The sequence below is a fragment of the Thunnus thynnus genome, chromosome 14 (genome assembly GCF_963924715.1).
Source record: "Thunnus thynnus chromosome 14, fThuThy2.1, whole genome shotgun sequence".
Classification (NCBI taxonomy): domain Eukaryota; kingdom Metazoa; phylum Chordata; class Actinopteri; order Scombriformes; family Scombridae; genus Thunnus; species Thunnus thynnus.
In genome coordinates this window covers 19,504,033-19,516,594 of record NC_089530.1, presented here as the reverse complement: position 1 = coordinate 19,516,594, position 12,562 = coordinate 19,504,033, and the positions used below count along the sequence as shown (strand labels likewise).

At 40.9% G+C, this 12,562-nt stretch overlaps 2 protein-coding genes across 2 annotated transcripts in view; one reads left to right on the top strand and one right to left on the bottom strand.

Annotated features, from left to right (window-relative positions):
• The window catches only part of fmn2a (formin 2a), a 41,320-nt gene extending 35,871 nt beyond the window's left edge, over positions 1-5,449 (top strand). Inside the window, exons 15-18 of the mRNA XM_067610432.1 lie at positions 1,822-1,873; positions 2,825-2,974; positions 4,024-4,105; positions 4,392-5,449. Of these exons, the coding sequence (XP_067466533.1) occupies positions 1,822-1,873; positions 2,825-2,974; positions 4,024-4,105; positions 4,392-4,418 (311 nt within the window). The 3' untranslated portion in view covers positions 4,419-5,449. The remainder of the gene's footprint in view (positions 1-1,821; positions 1,874-2,824; positions 2,975-4,023; positions 4,106-4,391) is intronic.
• Positions 5,441-12,435, bottom strand: grem2a (gremlin 2, DAN family BMP antagonist a). Its single transcript, XM_067610439.1, has 2 exons — positions 12,059-12,435; positions 5,441-6,855 (listed from the first exon to the last, which is right to left on the bottom strand). The coding sequence occupies exon 2, from the start codon at positions 6,852-6,854 to the stop codon at positions 6,276-6,278; it is 579 nt and encodes a 192-aa protein (XP_067466540.1). The 5' UTR covers position 6,855; positions 12,059-12,435; the 3' UTR covers positions 5,441-6,275.
• Between the last annotated feature and the right edge of the window lie 127 nt (positions 12,436-12,562).

The window sequence follows — 12,562 nt, the reverse complement described above, 5'->3', positions numbered from 1 at the left end:
ATGACGAGGTTTTTCCTCTGAGAGCAGAATGTAAGCACCATAACATGGACATGTGACTCACAAGGCTCCAGACGGGATTCTTGGGGTTCCTCCACTGTGGCCGGTGAAAAAAGAACAACAGCCAAATGTCTTATTTTTGTTATTTCTGTAATTTCTAAAAAGCCTGGGGTTAAACTGTTTCTGGCTCCACAGTTTTAAACCGCTTTTGTTTATTTTCTGACCATGAAACTAACCACAGAATAACAGTGGGAGCGGACTTGTTGGAGCTCTGCTGTTTGGTCTAGCTCGATTTTCCCCGCTCGATCCACAAATTCTCATGCATGCAGGCCTTTGATGTGAGCCTCTCGTGACTAGCAAGAGAACACTGGCCATGTGATAATCTGTTTCTGATGGACATGAAGATTAGCAAGACTGATGTTCTCTCTCCCCCTTTCCTACAACTCTACAACTCTCAGTAAGCTGATATGGTTAAAATCAATATCAAAATAAGACTGTTCACCACATTATGGTAAAATCACACATAGACATGTTGATTTTTGTCATATTGAACCATATGGGAATGCTAGTGCACTGACAGAACTGACATCTCTCTAATTAAGAATGCAATTAATCATATTAAATCATCCATCCACAGGGGAACATTTACCAAAGAGTGTCTAAGTTTATGTACTTTTAATTTATGAGTTTACATAAATTTACATCACTCATGGCAGATTCTTCCACTTTAGCGTAAAAGTAAATTGTCTCTAGTAGCATCTGAAATCGCCTTTGCTCAAAAATCAAAGCACCGTCCTGATATTAAGACTACTTTAAGCAAGCCCCATTCATATTATTTACAGATTTGTCATCATTTATTGATGAGCCGTCAGCAGAGGGGGACACGATTGTGGAGTACAGAGTGATTTTAGCACTGTGGAATGGTTAAGCATAGTGCTGGCCTCAATGGGTTTGACTAAGATCTTTAGATATGACTCTGGCTTCAATTACACATAGCAACCAGATATTCCCAGGATAAGAGCAGAACACACATTTGTGCCAGGAAAGATTCCCTGTCCCATCTGCTGTCATGTCCGTTTTGGAGAGCCGTGAGGAGGCTTCACTGTAGGTCATTCCTGATCATTTGACAGTTGAAGGCAGCACCATCTTACAGATTATTGACCTTGAGGGAGCTGTCTGGGAGGGATATAGATGAGTGGAAAAAAAACCCAAAAATACAGCTGGATTGACTCCACTACTGCTCTGTTATATTTGAAAATGGGCTGGAAAATCAGCCCAAGGATCTGAAATTAGATAAGGAGTAACCTGTAGCATTTTCCTGACTGAGGCTGTCACATTTCACTGCTGTTCTCTTATATCATAATTTATAACACAGTCAAAAGGATCCTGATGGCCCACTGAGATAAGTGTTGTGGCCTGCTGGAAATATCTTCTAATGTGTACCATGGTGTCCAACTCCCAGTTTCCTTACCCTCTCGCTGTCTCTCTTCCTCTCACACATTTCAACCTCTCACACACACAAACACACACAAGCAAGCACACAGTCATCTGTCTCCATTGGAAGCAACTCTGCACAAAGAAGCACTTGTCCTGTGATCTGCAGTGCTCATTTGTCAGTTGTGCAACAGCGGACAATCCAGCACTCAATAACCTGGTGGCACACCAGTGACCTTGAAGATGTCTGTTGATTTAAGTAATGGTGACATGTAGAATCCTCCTGTATATACAAGTAGCACTGTAGGTGACACAGGAAATGTTATAATCCTGTATTTACTCATGCACTCAGAGCTCTTTCCCTTTTATCAATTTTTTTTCTCTTTACAGCCAAAACTGAACTGGAAACACAGGAGAAGCAGCTGGCAGATACTCAGAAGATGTAAGAGTTTTCTTTATCTTTAGCCTCTTCACCTGCAGTCACTCTTATTCAATTTCATGGCTTTAAATTATGTCTTTTCTCATGCGTCAAATCCGTGATCCCAGTTGTGAAATTGAAAGTAAAGGCAACAGAGAGTATACAATCCAATACAGTTTTGAAGTGATATATTCTCACTGCAGTGAAGAAATATAATCTTGCTGCTTTGTCAATATTTAGGACTCCTCGTTCCTTCAGTTACATGGAAGGTGCAGGCCGTCATGCCAGGCCTTCAGTAGACGGGAGGCCCCCTTTGCCGTGTCTGTGTTGTTTATCTAAGCGGAGCGAGAGTAGACAGCCTTGGCTCCAGGCTTCTGTTACTGCTGGCGAGGAATGTGTTCCTATAGCACACTCCAAACAAAGAGACCCCAACCTGTCCACTGTATTGATCCACTGCAAATGGCCACCACATTTAACACTCTAATGTGTCATCCGCTGCCATGTGCGCTCTTTCCTTTTGCTAGATCTGTCTTTAGCTTGTGGTTGCACATCTTTCCCCCCCGTTTCCTCGCTGATGCTTACACACATTTACAGTAGGTGTGTGTACTTACATGGACACACCATGGATACACACCAGGGAGAGAAGTGACAAAGCTGAACACAAGACATATGAGTTTTATTTTAGTCCCTGAAGTTAATCCGTCAGGGGAAATGGAATGACTGTGCTGCTTTTGTGCCAGTAATTGCATTTTGTGTTCACTGTTGTTCCCTGAAATGCACAGTCATCATTGCTTTGTGTTTTTTATGTTACTCTACTATTAAATCTCTGAAAAAGCATATTATTCCAAGATTAACTTTCATATTTTGCATATTTGCTTAGCACTGCCAGGTTTCACAATAATCGGCGTAGGTTTCTCTAATCTCATGTTGTAATAGTTTGGTCTTGAAGTAATGTTTTTGTTCTCCTTTTCTCAGCTTCTTGGAGTTGAGCGTGTCCTTCTCGGTTAAACCCAAGGCAGGAGAGAAAGAGGTTTCTCCCAACACTTTCTTCTCCGTTTGGCACGAGTTTTCCACAGATTTCAAAGATCAGTGGAAGAAGCAGAATAAGCTGATGTTACAGGAACGGTGAGCATATGATAACAGACAAATTTCCTACTTCAGAATATGACATTATACTGACAGGACACATGACCCGATTGTCCTAAAACCAAATCCTGCTGAGACATCAGAGTTTTTTGATTCATTGTATTTGTCTTTTGGAAGAGGAGACCACTTTCTGACCTTTAAAATGTCATTACAGATGGACTGATGTTCCTACATTTAGAATTTTCCCCAAGCGTTAAGTTCCCGAACCATTAATAACTTACAGCACATCTCGTGCTCACTGAAGATCCTATCAGATTCATTCAAATTCATGAAGGGAAAAGAGGTTAAATGACCCAAATCTTTGTCCTCACCCCAGTAATGAAAAGAACACATGCAGCATCCAGTTAGCTTCCAGTGGTTTGATGAATATAAAGATAGTATTGCGCATGTTAACAAAAAGCAAATTGGTCCATTATGTCAAATGAAGATTGAATTGTGATATGTATTTTCAAGATAAGCAAAATGTCACAAGCTTTGCTTGTTCAGTAGGAAAGAATAAAAACAAATCTGAAAGCATTAACTCTTCGCTCTTTGCCACAGGCAATCATCCCAATTCTCACTCTGCTGGTTTCACTTTTAGACTCCAGTGGAAATATAGATATATATCCTCACCTACGCTGTATGGCCATGTAAACATGCAGCGCTGGCACACGAAGTACCCATGTAATGAATAGAGGCAAGATGCATGACTGTTGGTGTAAATTGTTGTACTCACTCATTGCCAACATGCTGATCGTTTTGTCTTTTGTAAAGCACAAATGAGTAGTGACACTGCTGGCTCTCTCCATGCAGTAGTAAACGAGTGAGTCATTTCAGAGTAGGAGGACTGGCCATTTGACAAACCGAGATCATTGTGTCCAAATTCCACATGACCATAGTCTGGACAGCCTAAGCTGAAATTGTTGTTCTGTGTCTTTCTTTTGTATGGTGAAATAGTGATTTTCAGCTGTGTGAATGAGTGTGTGTCCATCTAATTATTTGCATTTGAGGTGCATACAGTGACTGATAGTAATTGTTTGTTTTTCCAGGGTCAAAATGGCCGAGGAGTGCTTCAAACAAGCTAGAGAGAAAGCTACCTACAATGTCAAACCCAAACATGCAACTGGAATAGTACGTCTACCCTTCTTGTCTCAGTTACAGTATTATATGTTCTCTTCTGCACAGGGAATTCAGCTCATCTGTCCTTTTTTAAAAGAAATTGCTTTAACCACTACCAGCCCTCGTCTTTTTTTCTTCCATTTGCGCAAATTGTCTCTTCACCTAGCAGACTCTGTTCCTTACAAACACCTCTCAAGGTGTTCAAGATCTCCTGTTGAAGCACCTCATGTATCGAGATAAGTGCCTGTGCTGCCACCTGTAAATAATTCAGACTTGTGTTTTTTTTTTTATTCCACAGAAGGCAAAGCTGGGTCAGAAGATCTGAAGCAGAGAATGGAAAATTATCATCACCAAGCCTATTGCACAAGCACTGTTTGTACAATATGACATGACTCATCAGTCATTTTTACAACATTTATTTGCTTCCAGTATTTGTTTTCAGTTGATTTACAATTATTGTTTATTGCGAGTTGGTCCAAACTGGATATTATATTGTTTAAAAGTGGAATGAAAAACGGCATTCACAGCCACCCCTTGATAGCACTCCAATAATTAAATGAAATATTGCTACCAAAAGACATCTTTAAGCTGAGATGATTTAAATGTAGTCGAGTCATTTGCCAGAAAATGCCAGAAAATGCTCACTGCAGAAATTTGTAGCGACATTATATCCTTGCTTTCGTCGTATTTTATAAGCCATATGTAACCTATTTTCTTTTTTTTTAGTGCAGATCCCAAGTCTAGTTTACTAGGAGGGCATGAACATTTCCTCTTTGTATGTCCTTTCCTCAATAAAGAAAAGCACAGACTTTTATAACATTTATAATCCGGTAGGTATAGATCACCTGTCAGACATAAAGTGCCTTATCGCACAGTGGAGTGGTCAAATCAGTGCTGTAGACCAGAGACATATCATCTGTAATTAAATGTTATATGTAAGAAGAAAAACCTGTTTTACATCAGCTGAAACATGACAAGTTTACTTTCATATAGTGTGTTTCAGATCCTAGTAATGATTATATCTATGTTTTAAATACAGCACCTCCTCTGTTGTGTTTAATTATGCCTTTTCTTCCAAAAAGTTCATGTATACCCAAGTGGTGTGATCTGATAGAGACCTGCTATTGTTTTATTCAGCAGTATTATCAACTTGCTTTATGTTTTAAGCAAAACCCTATGCACCTAGTATTGCCTTTCCTACTTTGTGAGAGTATGTAAACATCCATATGTTAATGCAGCAATAGGATCATGTGATGTGATGTTTATGTGCAATATCAACAATATGTTTTTGATTGAATACCTTTTGACCATGAAAAAATATATTTATTGAATAAAAGAAATTACATAAATTTTTAATAGATATTCTGCTGTTGCTGATTTTTTTTTCTTCTGTTTATCAGCTGTCCAACGGTAAAATTAAGTGGTACAGAACTGCATGCACTCTAAACACCACTGTTGTTTTATATGAAATAGATTTAATATACTTTTCACATACATAATTACACACATACATAAAATATATATATATATATACTGTATATATTGCATTGCACCTCCATTACACATGCTGCAGTATGTTTTTCCTACTGGCTAGTATATTTGTGGCAAATCTGTATAGCCAGTCTTGTGTTCAAGCAGCTGGATGCCACTAGTCCTTGTTTTGCTTTATGTTTCTCTGAATCTTTTCCTTGACATCCAATTGTGTGTCGTTGGAACACCAAAGAGTTTAAGGAAGAGAAACAGGATAACGGATACAATACTTTTAAAATACAGTCAATTAAAGTCAACAGCTCCTACAGGTAAAAACACGATCTCTCCCAGAAGAAATCCATAAGGTTCTGTGGTTTTAAAACTCAGACGCACTTTCATAATTCCTTTCTAGGGACAAATGTACAAATAGGAAAAACTTGTTCACTGTTGAAAACTGGCTGCTTCATCATTAGTGTCTCTTGCACAGCAACTTGAACCAGTTTCTTTCAACAGCATCAGCTTGCCAACATGGCTGCAAGTCTGATTAAATCAGTGTTGAACCTTTGTTTTTAATAATACCAGTTCCATGTTTCATGTCATTTTCCTGTGGTTCAACTTGAGGCCAGTCCTTGTTTGGCAAGGTTTGTGAATTTCTGTTTTTGACAATACTTGGGATTTCATTTCAGTTTTAAAAGGCCTTTCAAGTCCTTCCTCACAGTTTCCCATGGCCACTCACATCCACAGACATGCAGCGACACTGTTTGACCCTCTGGACCTTACGGTGTCTGAAAGGGGGCTGCAGGTCTGGGCAGTCCAGCTGCACTGTGAGCTGTGTGATACGGTGCGGCCTGCAGAAGGAGCAGGACTGAAATGGTTCCTGGGCCTTGTTGTGGCTTTTTCTTCCAGAGCCTGAAGCTTGGCCTCGGCTCTGGCCCTGACCCGAGCTTGGACCCATATGGCGGGGGATGTAGAAGGAGTTGCACTGGCCATAGCAAAAGCGGTTGACCACAGTGCGGCTGCGGCAGCCCTCCTCGCTGATTGTCTGACGGAGGGGCTGGGTCTTACACCAGTCTCTGCGGAGGTAGCGGCGTTCTGTTACCACCAAGGCCTCCCGGCTGGAGGATAACACCTCTGGTTTCTGCTGCAATAGCCGGTGGTGACGTTCTGAGGACAGGTTCCCTTTGGTCTTGTATGGGGATGGGATGGATCCCTGGGGTCTGGGCTTTTTGGTCTCTGCAGTGATGCAGAGCACCCCAGCCAGTATGACTGGGATAGTTATTTTCCACAGCATTCTATAAAAAGAGAGACACGCATTACTATGCATTACATGTGAAACAAGAACAAAGAATAAAACATCTGTTACCACATGAATGTAATCTAAAAAACTGGTGTAATACTAATTCAGGCAATATGTAATGATACATGACAGTCATACAATTCCTAACATGACATTAATATTGCCAATCATGTTTCCAAGTGTGCGAACGTGCATTCATGTTGAATCACCTTCGCAGTCTAGCCTTCCAGGCATCATTGAGGAAATGAATCCATCACGAGGGCCCCCATTTGTCAGCATCTCTGTGTCATTACTTCTATTTGCTTTCCTCTCGGCTACGCAACTCTTCCAAAAATAAACAAAGCCCTGCCATCAAAGGATACACTTAAACACCCATAACGAGAAGGGGAAGTTGATTTTATTGGTCCCGTCACCGGGTAAAATAATTAGGGCTTTGCTTACTTTAGTCATGAACTATGCCGCAGATATGTAAACAGGCATTAGAGAGGCCCATCTGCATGTTATTAGGGGAAGAGTTGGGGAACTCTACAGTACCCTTTGGGAGTCTGCTCTTCTACTCTTTGGTGATATACTATAGAGCAAACTGAGAATGACCCATAGTGTCCCTGATAGTCATAGTGCCTTCTGTATCATGCTAGCATCATAAATATGGAGTATGATCTAGAGAAATGATTTTTCTGCCATTCAGGACGGAGTATCCGCCCGTGTGCATGCTGTCAGTATTTGCGCCAGCACATTTTTGACCATCACTCAAGCATCTTTTCAGCAGATGTTGCTCTTGACAAGCATTGCATGACATCAAGTCAGAAATTCTGACAGAGAACCAACTGCCTCAAGGCCATTGGCTGCTCTTATTCACAGACTCCTCTTTGCTGTGCAAATTTGTATGTTCCCTGTCTTCCTTTCCTGGACCTGCAACTCACTCTGACATGGAACAAATTACTTTATCATAATCCACTTTGTTTTTTGCCTCCTTTTTTCTGCCCTTGACCCCGGGGTCATAGTAGTTCTGTCCGAACTGGACAAGCACTCAAGTCTGTATATCACTGTCCCAGCAGCACTTGCCATAAGCTAGACAGCAGCTGTTTGTCCATCCAGCAGAGACGTAGTATGAAGTCTAACCAGACTTTTCCTATAGGATATCCTGTGGTTTGGGTGATATGTTGAGTTAAACAGATACAGAGGACCTATTTTATTTTTAAGACTTTCTTGACTTCAAATCCGATTCCCTTTGAAATCAGAAATCTGTTTTGGATTTTTGCTTTCTTTATTAAGAGATAAAATGTGTGCAGGAGGGAAATATTTTCAGATTTTGCACTACACTTACAATCAAGTCTATTTCTGAAATTGGAAAAATGCATTTTGAAATACATTTTTCAGTAAAAGCATCACAGAAATAAGGAATTATTTTTATTTCATCGAATATATCTCCTCATATATCTTAAAAATGCAGTTCAGATCAGTATTTCTTCAGTAGACACACATTTTCGCATGCACACACATAATGTATGTGAAAGCCAGCACACACACTCATGCACACCCATCATACGGTTAGAATAACTAAACCAAAGACTCCCGCTGGGTCCTTCCACCACCTACTGCATTAGGGAGTCATGACCCCACTCTATCTTCCAGTGATCTACCTTCCATGTACAACATGGTCTCATTTGTCTTTCGCTGCACCGTCTTATTCCTGCTGACTGTGTATTTAAATGTATGAACCCCTGGTTAGAGGAACAGGCTCTGCTTCTGTGTTTCACTGCTCTTCAGCTATCCATCGCTTACAGAGGCACCTTGTGACACTAGTGAGCTACAGTCTGCAAAGCCCCGGGGACTTTGGAGGGATGACCTGACCAACTGTGTACATACGTAGGGCATGACAGATGGCCTATAGGCTACAGTCAGCAGCCGGGCTCCCTCTCCACTCCTAAACAAGGCCTAAGTATGATAGCGCCGGTCCTGCCAAGCTATACTCATCAATCTCTACGGCAAGACAAATTGCGGTTTTGGGGTAGGGATTCGGGGTCTTTGGGGGGGGGCACTGAGGTGGATGCGTGGGCGGTTAGTGGTTGGGGTAAGGAGATAGGAGGAAAGGGGCTGAAGAGATGGTGGGGTTTGGGACAGGGGGTAATGATAGTCTACAGATGACCTACTGGGAAACAAAACCAACTCCATTTGGGCTTCATGTATAGTATATGCCCTCTTTCCACAACTGTATATCTCTCCGCAAGCTGTTTGTCTCTTTATTTTTCTCTCTCTCCCCATATGTCTCTCTCTGTCACTCTATCTGTCTGTCTCTCCTTGACACATGCACTAATCATCACAGAGTCCCGGAGACGGAAGGAGACTGTGGTTTTCTGTGTTAATGCTGAGACAGAACTGAACCGGACCTCTCTGTCTGCTAAATACTAATATTGTCCACAAACACAGCTTTATGTTTTACCAGAACCACAAATACTTGGGGGACATGCTTCAGTGAACTGTGGCAGACCTTGGTTCCAAAATTCAGACCTCTAATGAAATTACAAATACCAGAAACAAATACCAGAGAGACTGCTGAGCTAGACACAAGCCTTTTTGAAAACAACTATTATCATCAGTGGGAACTTGTTATGTTTTGTTTTTCAGAATGGCATTATAATACCATGGTAATGTTTTGTGTCTGGATAACAATGGGTCTTTTTTCCAAATCTCAAAGTGAAATGAAAAAACAAAATTAGTCATGAAAATCTCCTGCCTAGCTTCGAAATATTTTAGTACATCTGTTATTCAATTATTAAAAGAAATGGAAAAAGAATCCAGAACCCTTTCAAGACATTCAAATCTGCACACACAGATGTACTTCCTCTAAACCATGTGAAACGTCTTCCCAGCATGTCTTCAAAGGCAGGTTAAAACAAACAAAACCTGATGCCTCAATTATTGGTGCGTCAGAAAGTCTCATACACAGACTGGTAAGTGCAGTTAATTACAGTAGAACTGCATTTAATTCACCGTGCAGCTCAAACCTCAATCACACACGGATAGCCACATGCACACACACACGCATGCACTCGCGCACCCATACGTGACAACACACATGCACGCACACGCACACACAGACCCAAACACACATACACAGGATATAAAGAGAGAGAGAGAGAAAGAGGGAAAGAAGGGTAAATGAAATGTTTTCACTTGAAGCCAATTACACAAAGAGGAACCATGTCATTATCTGCATTTGCGGATTGTATTTTCCCAAACTACGCTCGGCTGTTGGCTCATTAACAGTTGGGGGGGGGGGGCAGGAGGGGCTCCTTTCGGGGGCCTTGCTGTGTAAATGTGTCTAATGCCAACATTGCCAGGAGGTTGCTTTAGGCAGTTTGGGCAGCCATTTGTCACCACAATCCATCTTGATAATGACTAGCAGCCCAGATATAATGCTTTCCAAGCTAAGTACTGGCAAGAATGTAAGGCAACTCCTTCGCCTCTGCAACATAAAGTGCTTTAGTGGTGGATGAGGGGCAATTAGAGATGCTATGATAGTACAGTGTTTCTCATTTCAGACCAGGATGACACTACTTAACTGCAGCGATTAACACCACCTTTCATTTTTTGTCGAGGTGGAATTTATTTGTTTAAAACCCCTTAACATACAGTTTCCCTACTATTTGTTTCCCCTTAGTAACTAATATAATCTTATACTGTGGTCAACCATTTTATACACATTTGGTGTAACTTTGGGATCTCCACTAGAATGGAGAGAATGGCTTGACTGCACAGCATGAGTTTGTAATGACTGGCCCATCAGCACGCCACTGCTTGTTAAGGAGTTTAAAAGTAGTTCTATTAAACCCTATTTTGCTCTCAGGCAAGGTGAATGTTCTGCTAGTTTAAAAATGTTTTCATCTTAACAGCAACAGTTGCCACAACTGGCCCAAATACAGCATTACACTGCTGTATTTAATCCGCTTTCCTCAGTGTTTTCTTAGTACCTGTCCATGTGTAAAGTGTACACTTCACATGTTAAGTATGTTGTTAAGGCTTCTATAAAATACCAGTTTTACTATCTTTAGAGGCTTACAATGAAGTGTTTTCTGTTGCTAAAGAAACTGTAATGTGTCCATGTTCTAAAGCCGCTTTGACATCAGAGTGGACTGTACAAGGTGGTGCAGTCACCGGAGCTGTAAGAAGGATCAGAAGGCAAACTCCCTACCATTCACCGCACGCATATTGTAGCAACACACACACACACACACACACACACACACACACACACACACACATGTTCACACACCAACTTGGATACACATTAGTATACACATGACTACACACTACTGACTCACAAGTGAACATAAACAGACACACATACACAAGGATATACACCTGTACACATGAACAGAGAGAAAAAGAGATTATTTTGTAAACATAGAATACAACTTTTTATACATCATTATAACTCATTCTCTCTTTTTCAAATTCACTGGAAAAAACGAAACCGAGTCTTAATCTCACTGAGACGTACAGTACAACACACTGTCATCACTCATTAATTCTCTCCCTCACAACACTAATTCCCTGGAACCTCCAACCACTAATTATAGTAATTTAGTAATTTAGACACTTTTATCCAGAACACCTTGCAGTGCCTTGGAGGCGTATATTTTTATTATGGGTGGCCTCAGTGGGAATCAAACCCTCACTGCTGGCAGAAATACTAAATAGCTGTACAACTACTGCTGTTCAAATTACATGGTTGTGCTCTTAGTCATTCAGAGACGTAGTGAGTCACTCAGCCTCACTATCGCAGTCAGTCACTTACTGCCCACTTGTTCGAAGCACTCACGTGGGGTATATCAAACCAGCACTCAATGATCTACGCTATACACTGTACTGGTACATTGTAGTTTCATATGTTATTATCAATATTTCTTCACTTAAATGGCAAATAAAGTTCAGCACTAATAATTGTAGTTTATGGTCCTGTTCTTATTTAAAATGAAAACATAGCCAATAAAATGTGGTAATTTATATGTCCATGTGTATCAGATTGCCTCAACAACTTTCTTTAAGTAGCAGAGGTGGTATTAATTTGGAATTAGTGCATAATAGTTCTTATGGTAGCTGACACTAAAACATCAGTAGAAAGTTCTTGCAACTTGTAAAACAGTTTAGACTCTTAAATAAAGTGTTAAATAAGTGAAGAACAGTTCATGTACCTCTCACCACAGTGCACAGCGGGACAGTAACGTGTCAAGGATGCAGTCAGGGGAGGTTGTCCACCTTCAGTGGTCCTTGCGTCCGCTTCCAGGTTCTGGTTTCCATGGCAACATAATCTGTAGTATCCTCAGGCTTGTCCTTGCTCCTCTTTTTTCCCCCCGCTAAAGAAGTCTTGGACACAATCAGTTTTCCATCTTCCTGTTCTATTTGTATCTCTTTCTTGCGTTCTCACTCTGTCTAACTTCTTTAGTTTTTTTTTTGTTGTTGTTGTTCAGGTTTTAGAGATTAGCTCCAGATTTCAGTCACAGTAAGCCCATATCTTAGTGCTGTGGAGACTGTCTGTAGTCTGTCTTTGAGAGTGTTTGACTCACTGTAAAGCCTGCCTTAGTTTGAATCCCCACCACCCCCTTCCCTCCTCAAGACTGGGAGGGTTTTTCCTATTGGCCCTGGTCATTGTGTGAATCAAACCAAGCTTCACTTCTTTCATTTAAGTCTGGCTCTCT